This window comes from Lynx rufus, unplaced genomic scaffold (genome assembly GCF_022079265.1).
Source record: "Lynx rufus isolate CCGP_SWC_20201006 ecotype Redwood Valley unplaced genomic scaffold, mLynRuf1.p SCAF_5, whole genome shotgun sequence".
Taxonomy (NCBI): Eukaryota; Metazoa; Chordata; class Mammalia; order Carnivora; family Felidae; genus Lynx; species Lynx rufus.
In genome coordinates this window covers 64496432-64515839 of record NW_025814867.1, presented here as the reverse complement: position 1 = coordinate 64515839, position 19408 = coordinate 64496432, and the positions used below count along the sequence as shown (strand labels likewise).

Here is a 19408-nt window from a genome sequence, read left to right as displayed (position 1 = left end):
GGAATTTGCAGTCCAGATGTGAAAGTAATGTGCGTATAAGAATGTCCACAAAATGAGGCAGGAAGAGTGAGTACACTCCGTGTGAGAAGGGCCCAGTGACAAGATAACGCTTCCAGGGGGAACAATCGTGGAAGAAAGCAGCATGGGGGAAACGGGACCCGAAGCAGGTTTGAGGGATGGGTGTGATTTCGGCAGGAGATGGCAGAGGGAAGGGCAGTCTGGGCAGTGGGAGAAATGCGTGTAAAGGTGGGAAGGTGGCAGCCAGGCTTGGGAAACAGTGAGACAGGGGCCCAGAGGGGCAGGAGCTCTGGTTCCTGGTAGAAAAGAGTAGGAAATCAGGCTTGAAAGCCACATGAGGCTAGGTTGAGAAGGGCCTAAAAATTCAGGCTAACATATCTTGGCTTCGTTTGGACAATGAAGCAACACTGAAGGTTTTTGAAGGAGGAGCTTGACTGACACAGCAGAGGTCTAGAAAGACAAGCCTGTGCTCAAGTGTGTGCTGGGTAGGAATGAGGTGAGGCCTAGGCATCTCTGTCGGAATTGGGTCTTCAAAAATTTTTTTTTTAACATTTATTCATTTTTGAGAGTAAGAGAGATAGAGCATGAGTGGGGTAGGGGCAGAGAGAGAGGGAGACACAGAATCCGAAGCAGGCTCCGGGCTCTGAGTTGTCAGCACAGAGCCCGACACGGGGCTCGAACTCACAGACTGCGAGATCATGACCTGAGCCGAAGTTGGACGCTTAACCGACCCACCTGAGCCACCCAGGTGCCCCACTTCTGTTCTATTCTATTCTATTCTATTCTATTCTATTCTATTCTATTCTTCTATTCTACTTTTATAAATGCTGCTAGCTATGCAATAGGTGGATTTTATGATTCATTAATGAATGGGTTCCCACAGTTTGGCTATCAAAGTCATGTAGGCATGAAACCTGGATGGGGGTGGGAAGTGGTAAGGAGTTGAGGGGGAGGTGGTGCCCAGTGAACATGAGAGGAAAGAATGGATAAGGATATGCCTCACAGGAAAAATAAAAGTTAGCTAGCAAGTGACTGGATGCGGTGGGGTAGGAGTGAGGCTGAGGGTGGGTTGGTTTAGGGCACTGTTGTCAGAGTGGTCTTAGGACCAGCAGCATCGGCATCACTTGGAAACTTGTGAGACAGGCAGAGTCTCAGGCCTCACCCAGATTTTGTAAATAAAATTTTAAAAATGTTTATTTATTTATTTTGAGAGAGAGAGAGAGAGCGAGCGAGCACGAGCAGGGGAGGGGCAGAGAGGGAGAGAGAGAGAATTCCAAGCACAGCGCAGAACCCAAAATGGGGCTCGAACCCTCTAACATGACCTGAGCCGACTGAGCCACCCAGGCGCCCGGCCTCACCCCAGATTTCCTGAATTGGAGTGTACATTTTAACAAGATCCCCAGGTGATTCATATGCACATTTCAGTTTAAGAAGCACTAGTTTGGAGGGAAGGGTTGAAATCAAAAGTCACTCTAGGGTTTGAAATCGAGTTCAAAGCCAGGAAAGTCAGGAGAAGAAATCACTGCTTTTGGTGGTGAGATGGTTTTGGGGGAACAAGCCGGGCTTACAGAAGTTTAGGATATCTAAGCGGAAATTGGCCATCAGATGTTTGGAAATCTCAGGACCACTGAAGCTATAAGAGGCTTGAGTGATGATGGTACAATCAAGTCCCTTCTCTGACAGAGGAGGAAACTGGGACCTGCACGGGACGTCTTGCCCACCTTTCCCCAAGTTCCTGTCTCCAGGTAAGCTTCTGGATACAGCACTGTTGCTTGCCATTAACTAAGTCACTGGAGGGTGCCAAGCCACGTTTTCCGGGATTCAAGGAGAGCCCAGTCCATCAGGCACTGTGATCTTGCTGCATACTTTCCGGCAGCTGATGGCCTTTAAATAACCTAGTTCAGAAATCCTAGGAAAACTGCTTATCATGTGGCTATCAGAGTAGAGTGAGGAGAGTTCTGAGGACTGATACTTTGAAGAATTCAGAAAGTCTCAAATGAAGGCACTGAACAAATGCAAAGTTCTGTTCCGCTTGTAAAAATCTATCTTTTCTAAGTCTCCGAAGGGATATGGAATCATTTGCAAAAGGAAATGTCAATAGGATTGAAATGCACACATTGTCTTTCCACCAAAGGAAGATTCACTCTTCAGGCACATTGAGAAGTGGGAAAGAAGGAAAGTTGTGGCACGAGTCAGAGACCTTTTGTAGTTGACCCCCATCAGACAGAGCTGTGCTTCACTAGGAAACTCACTAGAAAAAGAAAAAAAAAAAATCACATTGTTCCAAACTTAGACATTACTGAAAGAGTGAGCACTCTTATTGCTTTCCTTTTCATGACGATTTTGTCCTGCTTTAGTGTGAATACTGGCTTGACTTTTAGTCCTTGCAACCTAATGAGAGTTCAATGATATGATGCATTTTGTACCACCTGAGCACGGACTCATTCCCTTATTCAACCATATTTATCAAACAGTATTTATGGAACATCTAGTATGTGACTCATTCTGTTCCAAGTGCTGGAGGCACAGCAGTAAACAAAATAGAAAAAAAAAATCCCCACCGTTGTACAATATACATTTTGTTGGGAGGGGTATTAACAAACAATAAATAAGTACATTATGTAGTATATTAGATGGTGATAAGGACCATCGGGAAAAGAATAGAGTGGGGAATGAGAGACTGGGGATGCCAGTTGTGGGAGAGACTTACAATTTTATTTTATTTATTTATTTTTAAAGTTTTATTTATTTTGAGGGAGATAGAGTGAACAAGCAAGCAGGGGAGGGGCAGAGAGAGAGAGAGAGGGAGAAAGAATCCCAAGCAGGTTCTGCGATGTCAGGGCAGGGCCCAATGCCGGTCTAGATCTCAAGAACCATAAGATCATGACCTGAGCCAAAATCAAGGGTCTGATGCTTAACCGACTGAGCCGCCCAGGCACCCTGAGATTTACAATTTTAAATAGGGAAATGAGGGTAATGAATGAAGGCATCAATGAGAAAGTGATATTTCTTCAAAGAATTAAAAGGAAGTTAGAGAATAAGCCTTGTGTGGGAGGAAGCTCCAAGCAGAGAACAGATAGTGCAAAGGCCCTGAGGCAAAAACACACCTTGGAATATTTGAAAACAACAAGGAGCCAGTGTGATGACTAAGGGAATGGAATGAGCTAAGGGAAGAGTGGTAGGAGATGAGGTCCCAAAGCTAACAGGATGGGGAGTTCAGCCACTTCGCAGGGAATGGAATGGGGAAGTGAGCAGGCAGCAAGAGGTTAGGATCAAAGCGTTTGGACAGGTATTGGGCACGGATGGGATTCAGGGCAGGCAGCCCCCAAATACGCCACTTTGGTGTATTGATTACTTTGAATTAAAGTTACTTAAGCAACTGGTGCCAGAACATTCCTCTGTCCCCCTGAAATCAGGAAATGAATTCCCCATGTGAAGGGTACCCTCCCAGCACCTGGAGGGTAGAAATTTTCCTCGCTCACAGCACAGACGAAAGGCATGGTATTAACTAGCATGTGTGTAGAGCTTCAAAACTGGGGAAGCTCTTTATTACACAATCTTTGTTCAAATTTGGTCATTCTCACTGAGCATCTTAGGGTTAGACAGCTCTGCATGGACTCTCTTTACCTACAAAATTCCTCATGTTGTAGGTAAAGCAGTGTATAACTGGCTGAGTGAGGGTCCTGCTCTTGACCATATACCAAGAATGTCAGAATCAGGACTTGAACATAGGCTCTGTCTCCCCAAATCCTACCTTTCGGATTCCAATTCCCTATGCCATTGGTCTCAAAATCAAATAGCCACCAACTAGCTGTATGCTGGAGACAGACCTTGTCATTTCTCTGGGAGTAACTGATAAAACAGATGTTGGCATAGAGCAAATCTATATTCAATAATTTGTGATCCTAATCAACTCTCAGTGTCTGCTGAATGTTCTATGATAGGCTGCAGGGATAGGCAAAGAATTACAAGAAAGGAATACAGAGTTGGACTATAATTATGGTTTTATTAAACACTGGGTCAGTTCTGTAGTCAGAATTAAAAAATTAATCGAATAGAAAATATCAATTCATTTTACACAGAAGGTAAAATATTGTTTTTTTGAAGCTGTTTGTTCTATGTTCTATATATGTATCAAAATCTAACTACTTATCTAGAGAGAACTATATACATGCAACTATGTACATTCTAGGTCCTGGATGTAAAATGTTTTTCTTACTCTGGGTCATCAACAAAAAGTGTGGAAGCTGCTTGAATAAATGTCACTGTCATTTTTGCATTCTGGTAAATGTTTAATAACTGTTTCTTTGAATGAACGTATGGTTTCAGGTAGGAGATGGGGGAAAAGAGCAGACCGGCAAGACTGGGAGGTAGATGTAAAAGAATGTATTAAAAAAGAAAAGAGGGGATGCCTGGGTGTCTCGGTCGGTTAAGCGTCTGACTCTTGATTTTGGCTCAGGTCATGATCTCACTGTTTGTGGGCTTGAGCCCTGCAATCAGGCTCTGTGCTAAGGGTGCAAAGGCTGCTTGGGATTCTCTCTCACCCTCCCTCTCTGCTCCTCCCCCCACTTGCTCTCTCTTTCTCAAAATAAATAAATGAACATTTAAAAAATTAGGAAGAGAAAAGAAAAAAGGAAAACATCATCAAAGTGTTTCCTTGTTCAGTCCCACACTTGCACCATTTGGCTTTCTCCCATCTACTCACCATCAGTAAGTCCCACTGGATGGAGTTTTTAAAAATTGAGACCTTGGTTTTTTTTTTTTTTTTCCCTCCCCCATTGTTAACTCAAGCATGAAGTAGGTTATCAATACATATTTACATAATAAATAGATTAAAATGATATTTTATAGGGTCTTGCTTTTAGGTGATATCTTAGTTACAGTTAGATTTTTTAAGATTTAAAGTGTTGCCTCTCCCAAGACTGGCTACATTTTAATAGAAAACTCCTTCAGATCAAAAGGCTTTAAAGTCTAATTGTCTAGTCTTCAATGGTGAATGTCATGCATCACAGGAAACAATGAGAGAAGGATTTGTTGCAAGCCTCTGTAACTCCTCTTAAATCATACCGCCACGGAAGACACCTACTCACAAGGCTAGGTGTGTTCATTTCTCTGACGCAGAGGGCTGGGGTACCAGTCTAATCCTTCCTTTGTATAGTCATTCAGTAAATAGACACGGAGCAGCTACTTGGTGCCTACTTATATTTGGCACATGCACACTTGCTAATGAACTGTGAAGTTAGTGAAGTACATCACCCAAATTCTTGAATTATTTGCAGTTCAAACAGTTGTGTGCAAAGAAAAATGTGGGAGAACTAAGGTTTGGGGCTTGCAAATCCTTGGATCATGTCAACACACCTGAGTGTTTCTAGTGAAAGCATTCATCTGAAGATTATTTTACTCGGTTCTCCATTTTTTTTTACATTATTTTTTATGGTTTACAAATTTCTTTTTCTAAAATTTAAATTTTAGTGGCACCTGGTTGGCTCAGTCATGAGAGCATGTGACTCTTGATCTCAGGGATGTGAGTTTGAGACCCACGTTGAGGGTAGAGATTATTAAAAAAAAAAAACAAAACAAAACTTAAAACAATAAAATTCAAATTTCAAAAGATAGATTCCAATTTCTCAGAAAACCAAGGTGAGAAGAATAAAACAACTTTTTAAGAATTTCTTGAACAGCATTTCATTATAGTACACGTGATAGTGTATATGATAAAATGATATTAAGAAAGATTGTACATTTAAGAGACAACTAATAGAAATATATGTTCTACAGTCATGTAATTTTCTGTAGAATTTTGACTTCTTTGTATTGTTGCAAAACTTAAACAGGACATGTCATTCTTTTTTTTTTTTTGAAATGAATGAATGAATTAATTATTTTAATGTCTATTTAAAAAAAAATTTTTTTTAACGTTTATTTATTTTTGAGACAGAGAGAGACAGAGCATGAACAGGGGAGGGGCAGAGAGAAAGGGAGACACAGAATCCGAAACAGGCTCCAGGCCCTGAGCGGTCAGCACAGAGCCCGACGTGGGGCTCGAACTCATGGACCGTGAGATCACGACCTGAGCCGAAGTCGGACGCTTAACCGACCAAGCCACCCAGGCACCCCTTTAATGTCTATTTTTTGAGAGAGAAAGACAGAGCATGAGTGGGGGAGGGGCAGAGAGAGAGGGAGACACAGAATCTGAAGCAGGTTCCAGGCTCCAAGCTGTCAGCACAGAACCCCGTGTGGGGCTCTTGAACTAGTGAACCATGACATCACGACCTGAGCCGGAGTTGGACACTCAACTAACTGACTGAGCCACCCAGGAGCACCCCCAAAAAGACACGTCATTCTTTTTCTTCTTTCCCTCCCTTCTTTCTATACTCTCTCAATATATGTAATAAAATATTTTCCTACCAAAGCTCCATTCCAGATGGGGCAAGCAATCCAGACATTCCATCCTGTGAACCAAAGCTTGTAAGAAAAGACAGGGAAGAAAGCGATAACTCCAGAGAATACACTGAGAGTCCCCAGAGAAATGAGAGTTCGGCCAGCAGCCTGGGATAGGCTCTGCATCTTCCTCTGTGACTTGGGTCCTGGATCTCAAAGATATTTTGTTACCAAAACATGAGGGTATGTCAGGCCTCAGTAAACAGAAGTTTCTTGGAGACAGTAGCCATGACGCATCTGGACTGTTGATCTACTTGGAAACAAGCTTGCATTTGTTTCACCAAAGATAGTGAATGGTAATGAAGTAATCCTTGACATAAATTTGATACAATTAATTCTAATACTAGTTTCCTGAGAGAAAGAGAAAGAGAGAGAGAGAGAGAGGGAGGGAGAGGGAGAAGTCATTCCTTGTTTTGGATTTCGGCCTCCATTCCCTTCATTCTGCCCTGTCGTGGGGAGTGCCCACTTCCTGGCTTAATCAGATTCAAAGGCTTGCTGACTGAGCTAATTGTTTCTCAACTCAACCTGCCTGGTGGTTCCAGCATAAAGCCAACATCCTTTGTGCACAATAGATCCACATTCCCAGCACAATTTCCCACAAAACAAAGTAAAAATAAGCACTCTGATCACTTTTCATTACATTTAATTTCAATGATTTCAAGCAAATGCAAGACCTCTCCCCATTGTTCAAAGTTGAGTTCTATTACCATACTTTTGAAGTTTTGATAAAGATTTTTGACACGGTTTCATTCCCAAAGGGGCATACGCTTCATCATGGAGTTCTGTCTTGTTTTCTTGAAACCAGTTTCATCTTAGTTGTTTTATTATTAATTCAATTATCAAGTAGAGGACGAAGGTGGAAGTGTATGCGGTTGTAAAATGCACTTTGAGCAGTAACTTATTAGTCGGATGAAATACCAATCTCCGATCGTTCTTTTTTCTTAATTTTTTTTTTATCGCGAGTTCACCCGCCGCTGCCACCAGCCCCCGCCCTCCCCTCCTCGGGCTCCCCCTCCTCAGGCTGCCCCCCTTCGGCCTGCCTCACCTCACAACCACCACCATGACCTCAGCCGCCACGACCCCTACTCTCCAATCATTCTTGAATCATAATTCAATTCAATAATTAGATGTTGGGCTTATGTACATTGAAGCGATTGTAAAAGGCTTATCTCTTGATTTCTCATGTATTTGAGAAAGTGGTACGTATTTGCTTTTGACTAATAGGACACGTTTGTTTCTTCTAAGATAATAATCTGAAAACACAGACGGTTTTCTGAAGATAGCTGAATAATTCTCCTGTTCTATATTAATACTCTTTCCTTTAAATGAGATGATGAAAAATAATTTTATGAATGGAAATGCAGTGGTTTAGAACACGGATTTTGGTATGAGACAGAGTTAGGATCCATTATCTGCCAGGTATGTGTCCTTGGGCAAGGGCAATTTACTTAACTTTCTGGGTCTTTCTTCATATGGGAATAAAATTAGTGTATATCTCGCCGAGTGGTGATTAAAAAAAGTAAATGAGCCAATACATGTAAAATTCTCAGCACCGAGCTCTGTATAGCAAAGCAGCTTAGTTATCTCCCTATTATTACGTTGGGTGGTCCATCTTTGGGGTTCTTTCAGCATGGGACAGAGGCACAGTCATTACTGCTGCTTTTATGCATCAACTTACAGACATTGGGTTTGACTCTTCCTGATCAATATGGTAAAACTCCTAAAGGATCCTTCCATGAATGGTGAGGAAGGAAGCTTCTCTCTGATTCTCTGCCTTTTTCTTTCCGTGTTTTGGCCTTCTATAGCTATTCCACAGTGCGACCCAGATTTTGAAGCAGTGGCTTTCTTGGATATACAGGATCCAGGAAATCAGCTCAGGCTTTCTGCAATAGCCGTTATTTCCCATCTTCTGTCAACATTGTGGGAGGATATTCTCTCTCTCTTTTGTTCCTAATGCCACCAGGTAAGTTCCACAAGGGCAGAGGCCTTCCAAGTCTTTTACAAGCCCTAGATGTGTAAGATGTTCCCAACACCTAGAATTGTGTCTGGCCCAGAATAGATACTTAATACACATTTGTTGAACAAATGAACTAATACTTTGGACCTTGTAGCTGCGCACTTGGGCCCTGAGCGTCTGCCCTAGCATAGAGGTAAGTGTGTCCACTATGCCACACATAGTGCTAACCACAGAGTGCTAGCCGCTCTGTGCTAATCCTAGTGTTGCCCTTTCTACAGAGGGAAGGGGTCTGGACTGAGGAAAGACTTGTTTGTGTTAGTATCTGGTTTGGGCTGTTTTGACTTTTTCCTTTACTTTTTATCTCAAGGTTATAGCTACATGGTATGTCAATATACTGTGGGTCAGATCACTCTCCCCTGTTTGCGTGTTTGGAAAATAAAGACTGTTGAAATACTCATGTTAAACAGTACAAAGATGGCAAACAAAGAGAATATTTTTTGTTTTAATCTGGGGGGGGGGCTTTTTTAGGGTTTGTAACACTGTCAGGCTAACCCTGATACTGCCAGTGTGACTTATAAACCTGAATTTATTCGTGATTAGAAGAATTGTTGCCCCTTAATGTGAAGAAGAAAAGGGACAGAGGTAGAACCAGGGATTTCTCGCTGTGTATTTTCCCAGCCACACATTTCTGCAGGAATCTACCCGCACCAGCTTCCTTAAAGCAAAGAGACTTGCAGAGAAGGCAGCTAATTGGAAAGGAGAGAGTGTAATTCTGCTTGTGACCAGGGCTTCCTCTCAGATGGGCCATGTCTTCTGTGTTCCCGGTGTCTGCAGCCAGCGAGGCTCACAGGGCCCCTGCCACCTCCTGTCCCCCTCCAGCGCCCCCTGCCTCCCATTTGGCACCACAGGAAGGAGGTGTGCAATCAATCCTCCTTGGAGGCTGCTTTGCACACCCTACCTTCCCCCTTACCTAGGGTGATCCAGAGGTCTTTGCTCAGGAAAGAATGGCAGAGGTTGTGCCAAACTCCTCTTCAATCCAGCTTTGTCACTGAAGAAAAAAAAAAAAAGAAAGAAAGAAATGTAACCTAAATCCCCCCCAAAGGGTGGGATAATGTCAGCAATGCTGAAGGAGAGAAGCTGATTTGGACACTCTCTACCTCTTTACATGTGAACCCTAGAAATAGCTCTGCATGCATCTTGTTCTTTTTTTTTTTTTTTTTTAAGTGGGTCTCAAAGTTACAGAAAGGGGACTGTTTTTGTCAAGGTAAAAGAAAACAGACCTCTAAACAAGAGATGAAATTAAAATGCTTTATTGTCCCAGCAGCTTCAGATGATTAGCTTCATTTGTTTACATATTGGAGAGGTAGCTCCTGTAGCAGAAAGAGCATGAACTTTGACATCAGAAAGACCCGGGTTTCGGGGCGCCTGGGTGGCGCAGTCGGTTAAGCGTCCGACTTCAGCCAGGTCACGATCTCGCGGTCCGTGAGTTTGAGCCCCGCGTCGGGCTCTGGGCTGATGGCTCAGAGCCTGGAGCCTGTTTCCGATTCTGTGTCTCCCTCTCTCTCTGCCCCTCCCCTGTTCATGCTCTGTCTCTCTCTGTCCCAAAAAATAAATAAACGTTGAAAAAAAAAAATTTTAAAAAAAGAAAGACCCGGGTTTCATACTAAGGATTCCATCTAATATATACAAAAGGAATGACAAAATTAGAAAATTAACACTCTGCTACCCCCCTTGTGCTTGGGATTCAAGCACAATGGAAAAGGATACTTTTAGAGGGGAAAATATGGCGGTCACCACCTTAACCAAGTGATCAAACTTTGTATCACCAATACCAGGAGAAATTGACATCAGTGCCTCCTGATATGATGCAACGGAAGTCTACACTGTCACCTGAATAGTGTTTTGGGCAAAAATGTTTGGCCTGGATCTAATCACAAAGAAACAATCAGACAAATTCAGGTTACGGGCACATTTATGAAGCAGTAGCCTGGACTCTTCAAAATTGTCCATGTCATGAAAGGTAATAAAATATTTCTGAGACAATTGGAAAAATTTAAATATGCATTTAATATTGGATAACAGTGGATCAACGTTGAGTATCTTGGGAGTATGAATGGCATGATACTTATATAAAAGAATGTCCTATTGGTGAAACTAGTTTAGTGTTTCTTATGCTTTTTTCAGCTTTTCTATAGGTACAAAAATTTTAAATTGAATGGTGAGGAAAAAAAAAGCAAATTTATTAACTGCGTAAAATGAAAGGTCTAACTTTTATTCAGACATATGGCTACAACTGGCTCAATAATCCTTGACAGTATTGATGAATGCAGGTCACAGTATAAGGACTGTAAGGAAAAATCCACTGCCTGCCTTCAACACCAACATGGAGCCCATCTTCTTAGAACAGGGACAATGGAACAGGTATGTTAGCTTACACTGTGAAGATATATCGCTCATGCGGACCCAGTGATGAGTATCTTCTATATACTCTTTCGTCTTTTCAGCTATTCAAGTGTCTTAACAGCATAAAAACCTTCCTAATGATCATTCATTTGCTTCTGCTTTTTACTAACCATTTGACTTCAACTTTGAGTGAACCCTCTCTTCTCATAATGGCTTGGGGTTTAAGGAGAGCAAAGTTCAATTTTTATCATCCCTAACTGGGAATTGTCAAATTTAAAGCCTTCCAATCTGCAAGATGTTTGGACCCAAATGGAGATTTGTGCATCAACTTGTACTTACCTAATTTAGATTTTATCTGCCTTTTGTATATCTGACCCCCGAATGTGTTTTGAAATCATCTGGAATTTATCAGAATTTTCCCATGTTTTTGCAGAGCAAAACAACTTAAGTGTGTCGCGGCAAACTTGTGCAGCTCGCTGTCAGTTTGCTCTCCCGAGCCTTGCAGCTGCAAGGAAATGCTCTTATTGGCAGGCTTGACCTCGCCAGGCAGCCTCCCACAGGCTACTGTGGAGATGGTCTGTCCTTGGAAAGGCTGCTCCTATCTTGTTTAATCATGGAGACAGAGGAGCCACAGATAGAACTGAGATTGTGGCAGCGGCTGTGATTGATTGGTGCTTTGGCCACCAAGGAGCGGGGAAGAAACTAAGAAAACAGGAAGAGAGAAACAGTGGGGGTGTCTGGGGAAGAGAGGTGGAGAGAAGATGGAGAGGAAAGAAGGACAACAAGAGGGGAGTCAGAACATAGAAGAAAACATTCCCGAAGCCAAAAACAGCTTCTTGCGTCACTCACAGATCCAAAGCCTGGGTCTGGACAGAGTTGATTCCAGGACAGAGGACTGATGGAAACCACGGGCCAGTCATGTACATTTTACAAAAGATATTTGTAGGGTGGACAAAAGGGAAATAAATAGAGAGAAAGGGCAAAGGAGCAGAATGAGAGAGAAGGAACTCTATGCAACCTGAAATGTTCTCAGATTATGCTTGTTTTTAAGTTGATTTCAGGGACAGACCTTGAAATCCTCTTAGACAGGAAATGTATACTCATTTAGTTCCTTCTCTTGGCATTTTTGAAAAAGGAAAGAACCAAATTTCTCTGTGAGAAACTAAACCCACGTTTGGATCCAATTATATCCATGCAACAAGCAAAAGAGAGGGAGGAATGGTGAGGATGGCTTCACTACCGTTGTCGTTGTTTTTCCCATTTTACAGATGACAAAGCTGAGGTTCTGAGGTGTTAAATAACAAAGGTGACACAACCAATCATCATTGAATCCTGGCTTTGAATCTGGGGATGCTTGACTCCGAAGCTGGTAATTTTTGTTCTTCACTACCAGGTCAGTTTACAGATGTACTACATCTTGTAAAACATACATGCATATGTGAAAATTGAACCATGAAGTATACCAAAGCTGTATACCAGGGCTGTACTCAAACCAAGAACATAATAGGAAGGGAGATGATGCTGCGTATACACAGGGGAGACAGTTTTAGAACTGCTGATTCTACTCCCAGTTAGAGAGAGAGAGAGGGAGGGAGCGAGAGATTCTTCGTTATTTCATTTTATAAAATTAGAACAAAGGGGAAAACTGAAACCAAAGTTTCATTTCTATGTACTGAAGTAGAAATCCGAATTTCTATCTAGAGCATTGCTGTGCCTTGTTTTCCATCTTTCAGTGCTTCACGTGGGGGCTCTTGCCCTTAGTGTGGGGATGATGGCTGTTGCACGCATTGTTCCCGAATGGCTGGCCAAGGGTGGAGGCTAAAACAAATGAATAAGATGGGGGAGCAGCATAATGCAGTAGGGAAAGACCACGGCTGTGTGACCTTGAGTAAATCAAAACCTCTCACCATCTTGATGTCCTTCTCGGCAACATGTGGAGGTTAGACTAGATAATTTTTAAGATTCCTTCCATATCTCAGATGCCGTGACTTGAAAGAAATCCCAAGGGAGCTAAACTGCCTGCGTGGCCCAAATGCCTGTCTCTAAGAAGCCTTTATCAGTAAAAATGCTATCTCCTTGAGGGCTGGGAACCACCAGCTAGATCCACTTCTGTCTGGTATAAGCGAAGGGAACAAACCAAGCACTGCACACTGTCTATTGGCCAATTGGATTTTTGCTGGAGAGATTTCACCTAGAGTTCCTCTACGGAGGCCTCACTTTGCCCTCCTGGCACACCAATAGACAGCCCTGAGCCAGCATCCGCCAGCTGGATAATTAACAGCCTTTGAGTAACAAATTGGTGATCTCAGCCCAGCCCTGGTGACTGTGTCATAAAATAATTAAAACTTGTCAACCAACACAGCAGAGGCCAAGAAGGGAAAGGATTGAAGGAACGTAAAGCCAAATCGCTCTTCTTTTCCAGCTCCTTGAAAAGGGATGAAAAGCCGGGAGGCAACTGGTACCCTTAGGAGCCATGGAGTACCTCGTGTAGATAAATAGATTGATGAGAATTAAGTGAGGCTCTGGACATGCAGAGAACTCAAAGATAAATCCCCACCCACTAGCTGAGAGCGGCTAGGTAGGGTTAACCTCTCTAAACCAGCTTCTGATTGGCCAGGAAACAGAGTCCTTACTCTACTCTCCAAGCAATGGTTAAAATATCAGGAACCTCACTTTTCTGTATGCTCATAATACAAGAAAGCAAGGTGAGCTAAGGATGGTACAAACACTTGATTCATTCCCACAATTCATCCAGGTCTCTGCTCAAAAAGCCCCTCATCACAGACCTTTCTCATCAATCTCTTCCCCCATCCCTCTATTGAGCTTAATTTTTACCACCTGACTTTATTCTTCATAGCTCTTGCCTTATTTGTTAGCTGTGTGTCTTCTCGACTAAAATGAAAGCTCCATGAAGGCAAAGACTTTGTTTTGTTCCCTGTTACATTCCAGAGCCAAGAATAATACCTGGCCCATAGTAGATGCTTAGGAAGTACTGATGAATGAATGAATGAATGAATGAATGAATGAAACTGCTTTTATCTAGACCATTTTGCTGAGAAAGCTGGCTCCTCAGGGCTTCACTTGGAAACATTTAATATCTTGGTACCTTAAATCTCTCCATTCCCTCTCCATGAACATCCACATAGAAACACGAAGAAAATCTTCCAGGTCGACTCTCTGAGCTGTGAGACCGCACTGCAGATACATGTGCATTGTATGGGAATATATAGGAGAGGTGTGCCCATCCTGGGATTATTTTAACCTTGCTCTACCAGCATGTGACAAACATCCACATGACTCTGTGTTAAATAGAGGAAGAAACAAGGCCACAGACGAACCGCGTGAGTCTAGCAAGAACTTCCGCCTCTGGGAGAAAGCTCGAATGTGCCTTTTAATCCACGGTGATGCCAACTTTGGAAGCGGCTCATATTCACAGGGATCTATCTAATTGAATGATCTTTATGCATCTCTGTCTATTCAAGGGTTTCATCGACTTCTTTATCTGGCTACTTTTCATAGATAACAAGTGTCTTCTACTCTACAGAAAAATGAAATAGTGAAGATATGAAAATTTGTACTCATGAGAAGTGGATTATACAAACTTATGCTTGTAGCATATTTCCATTCAGATGATATTGTGATCTTTTCTGAGATAGGACAACTGGTAAACTAAGTGCATCCTTTTGACATAAGGAGTTGGGTAGCATAGTATAAACACCTACTTTTACCAGATGATGCTATCATTTGTGTACACAAAGGCCCACACTTTCCTTTCTCTTTTCAACAATGCAGACACCCTGCCCTGGTTTTTATTTATTTATATATTTATTTTAAAGAGGAGAAAAAGGCATTTCTAGATACTTCCCCATCTCATTGTCCCAGTACATAAGCCTTTCTATTTCTTCCTCATGATCCACACAAAGCTAATTGACATTAAAGATAAAAGCTCGGCCTAAGCAAGCCTCCTTTACCCAACTGACAAGTTCACTAAAAAACATGTGGGGCAATAAGAATGAAAGGTACATAGTAATGACCCAACTAGAGAATTGCAGAATGGAATGGGACCTGAGAGATCAGCCAGTCCATGCCTGTCATTTCACAGACTAATTCCATGGTCAAAATACCAATACAGAAAGCTGTCTAACTGCAACCTTAACGTAATTTAATAAGCCAGTTGTGACCACTGATCTTTCTGCTATATCTACATTTAGCACTAGGTGTTGCTCTACCGCTATTTAAAGTCAGATTTCTTTGATACGCAGCGGGAGCTGAGCCTCCTAATTTGAGTTCTGTTCTGCAAATGCTGAGTTTTTAAGACGATACCCTGCTAGTATTTGCTATGTTTCATTGAACCAGCTTCATTTAAATGGTGCAGCTCTTGCATACTGAATCTACCGAAACAGCCACTCTGCAAAGGAGTGATCGATACATGCCAGGGAAAGGCTACTCCAAAGTCAAATTTTTCAAATTGTCCTAATTCAAATATTTACTTAAACTCTGTTTTTATATTATGTGCAATGCAAGGGGAATGACATTGTTGCTGTGTGTTTCCTGGAACTGACTGTCTGCTACAAGGCCACAGATAAAGTTTGTTTATAGAAAAACAAAATATGAAAAAAAAAGTTTAACACTCTTCTATTTGGGGTTTAATACTCCCACACATACCAAGGGGGAGGAAGGACAACTCTCTAGAACCTTTCTTTCCCCAGGGCAACAGAGGACAGAAATGCTTTAACCCCCTCTAGTGACAGATGCATCATTACTTATATTAGTTCAGTTCTTCAATTTGAATGGCAATACCGTAGGGAGAAACAGGTCCTGCTTTAAGAATCTCATAGTTTTTGGGGAGCCTGGGTAGCTCAGTCAGTTGAGTGTCCGACTTCAGCTCAGGTCATGATCTCATGGTCCATGAGTTTGAGCCCCGTGTTGGGCTCTGTACTGACAGCTCAGAGCCTGGAGCCTGCTTCCGATTCTGTGTCTTCCTCTGTCTCTGGCCCTCCCCCACTCACACTCTATCTTTGTCTCAAAATAAACATTAAAAAAAAAAAAAAGAATTTCATAGTTTTTCCTAAATTTTCAATTCACCTTTAAGTTTTAAAGGGAATACAATTCAACTATTAAGTATGAATCTTTGACATCATTACTCAGTTGTTTCAACTTGGATAAATTTGATATAAGCTCAGCATAAACGTTCAAGTTCTACAGGTCACACGTTATAATTATCTGAACCTGAGTTTAAAATCGTCTGGATATATGGAACAGAACAATGTCTCGTATATTGTTGCTAAACTTTTTTTTTTCAGTTTTGGTTATTTGCCAATAATTATTTGTGTTACCAATCATCAGGCAATGATGCTAATAATAGTCCTAGATTTTTATTTTTATTTTTTTAATTTTTATTTATTTTTTAAAAATATAATTTACTGTCACATTGGTTTCCATACAACACCCAGTGCTCATCCCAACAAGTGCCGTCCTCCATGCCCAACAGTCCTAGATTTTTCTAGCAGAGAGGAAAGTGGAAGAAGGAAGCCAGAGTAGAAGCATCCTAATCCCATTACCAGGCTTAGCATAGCGGGAGAGAAGTAGTTAACACAAAGTTAGCTGCTAGGATCCATAATATAAACTCTTTGGTCTAGTCCTAAAGAGAGAGTTCATTCCAATTTTTATAGTTCAGGCCTCAGGCTGAAAAAACTAAGGGCTTGGCTGAAGTTTGACTTTCTTATAAAATGTTCTTTTCAGCTTTCTCCCCAGCACAAATCAGCCTTTCTTTTCTGAAGATTCTATTTCCTTTACATCCTTTGAGGATAAAACTATGCTTTGTGGTTTTTAGACCATATTCACTTAGGATATTTAAAAACAGAGCGAATTCTACTGTTTCTTCCAATTCTCTCTTCACAGAGGTTCTCCTTTCCTCGCTCCTTATAGCATCAATGATCGCCTAGAGTGGTATCCATTACTATTTTTGCACTTCATCTGTTACGCTCCATATGAAAGATGGGCAGCTTTTCAAAAGAGATAGGTCAGACTCCTGATCCACGTTCTTGTAAACTTGGGGTAAGAGGTGTTTATGTGTTAGGAAAATTGTCCATTTCCTATAAAAGGGAGGGACGGAAGAATTTTTGAAAGCGTCCATTTTGTAAATCATGTTTAGTGAGTGGCAGGAAGGAGAGGCACGATGTGGTAGACTCTGAGGAAGTTTCTGCCATCTTTAGTCAGACCCACTTCTGTATGGACCTTATATAGATAGGTAAGTCCTCTGGTGTGTGTGTATGAGATAAGAAACAGTAAGACCTACGGAAATAGACTTATCATTTACACGTACAGACATGCATACACAAATCACAAAACGCTTACCCTTTGTTTTTCTTTGTTTTTTTTTAAGTTTTAAAATTTTATTTAGTTTTGAGGGGAGCAGAGAGAGAGGGATAGAGAGAATCCCAAGCAGGCTGTGCTGTTGGCCAGAGCCCGATGTGGGGTTTGAACTCACGAATCACGAGATCAAGACCTGAGCTGAAATCAAGATTTGCATGCTTAACCAACTGAGCCACCCAGGTGTCCTTGTTTTTCTTAATGCTAAACTGACCAAAGTATTTTTTTTTAAAATGCCATTGTAGGAGTTCTTCTAATGTCATCTACTACTCTCTTCCATCCTTTTTTTTTTTAAATTTTTGTTAATGTTTATTTATTTTTGAGACAGAAAGAGACAAAGCACAAGCTGGGGAGGAGCAGAGAGAGAGGGAGACACAGAATCTGAAGCAGGATCAGAGCCTGATGTGGGGCTCGAACTCATGTGCTGGGAGATCATGACCTGAGCCAAAGTCAGATGCTTAACCTACGGAGCCACCCAGACGCCCCTTCTTTCCTTCTTATTCTCTAGACAGGTTACATCTGTACAATTCCAAAAAGGTGAATATAACTCCTGCTTTTGCTTAAAAAAATTGTTTCCAGCCTCGCTTAACAGCCTTTATTTTAAGTTCGTTCCAAGAGTGAGACAAAAATCTCTCTACCAAAAGGAAAATAAAAGCCAAATTCCTATGCTTTTGCTTCATTTCATGTTTTATTATTCTATGTTCCCTAATAATACATTCTGTAAATATTGAAATGGGCACGTGTTCTGTGGACGGGAAGCAAGGCTATGCAGTTAACACAAGTCGTCATCTCCAGACGACGTCCATTTTAGGCCACGTGCAATTTATATATTTTTTTCTCCTCTCTTGATATAGAAAAAAAAGAGAAAAAAAACCCTGAAAAACATTATAGAACCCAACTATATGCATTTTGAGGTCAATGAGTTTGATGCTCCCAGCAACGTCAGAGCTGGCCCAAACTGAAGCCTGGAGATGTGCTTGCTGAGGTCCACAAATGAGAAAATGTAGTGATGAGGGGAGACCATATTATTGCAAGGTGCTATACTTAAAAGCTTATGAAAGTATAGAAGTATTATTGATGTCTAGAAATGTTTGTCTACAACCAGCTAAGCCCACACACACTGTGAAGAAGTCATTGTATGTGTTTATAATAATAGCAATAAAAAAATCTCCCCAAATCTGCTTACCTTTTCCTTGTTAATTCTGAGTTAAAGACAGTCATTATAAGAAAGATGTTTCAAAGTGCATTTATACTTTTGTCGAGTGGAAGAAGTATTTACAACATAGGTTTAATTGTGTTTTCAAAAGTATAATAATTCCAGTCAGGCAAAAGTTGTGTTCTATTTCCTTAGAGGAGATTTGCAACTTTTTTTGGGTGCACTTTCAACAAAATTTTTTTTAATGTTTATTTGTTTTTGAGAGACAGAGAAAGACAGAGCATGAGCAGGGAGGGGCAGAGAGAGAGGGAGACACAGAATCCAAAGCAGGCTCCAGGCTCTGAGCTGTCAGCACAGAGCCCCACACCAGGCTCGAACTCATGGACCATGAGATCATGACCTGAACCGAAGTCGGACACTTAACCAACTGAGCCACCCAGGTGCCCCTGGGCTGCACCTTTAAGGGTGCAAAAATTTTCCTTTTAAATACTGGCGTTAGAGTAACTTTGGAATGAGCAATCCGTAGGTTCTCCCTAACCTAAAGGAGGTGTTTGTAAACAGAGGACCTACCTCTATAGCACAAGTGAGTTATCTTTTATCAGCATTTTCTCATCATGAATGATAAGGGAATATGCTCTTTGATGTACATCAGTTTTCCCTTCAGATTTTTTTCCAAAATATTTCAAAACACTCTGATTCCCTAGGCCATACCATTTGCCTCTGACCTTACTCCCTCCTGCAGAATTCAGCTGGAGAATGGTCTCCTGTCTCCCTCTGGGAGTCTGCTACTCCTGCCACACAGGATCCCACACTCATTTCCTCCAGCTGCCTCTAGGCGGCCCTGGGCCCTGGGCCTTCACCCAGCAGCTGATGTGATGCTCCGCTGCATGTCCTTGGCAGATAGTGGGAGTATGGTCTAGTACATTATCTTTGGACGAGGACTCTGGCCTTGACTCTCCTTCCTCGGGAGTTTTCTGCCTCAGGGGACTCCTCAGTCTCACACAAATACAGCTGGCCCTGGAACCTCCCTAGGCTTGTCTGAATTTGCAACAGTTTAGGCC

General features: G+C 41.8%; 1 protein-coding gene across 3 annotated transcripts in view; it reads right to left on the bottom strand.

The window, feature by feature from the left end:
• TMEM212 (transmembrane protein 212) overlaps positions 1-19408 on the bottom strand; it is a 51893-nt gene that overhangs the window by 15076 nt on the left and 17409 nt on the right. For 2 of the 3 annotated variants that reach the window (XR_006965596.1, XR_006965597.1), the window contains one exon: positions 9387-9464. Coding sequence is in view for 1 of the 3 variants with exons in the window: in XM_047098663.1 (XP_046954619.1) it covers positions 6427-6585 (159 nt within the window). In the remaining 2 variants the exon portion in view is untranslated. Of the gene's footprint in view, positions 1-6426; positions 7456-9386; positions 9465-19408 lie in introns of those variants that run through there. The other variant, XM_047098663.1, reaches the window with a different exon arrangement.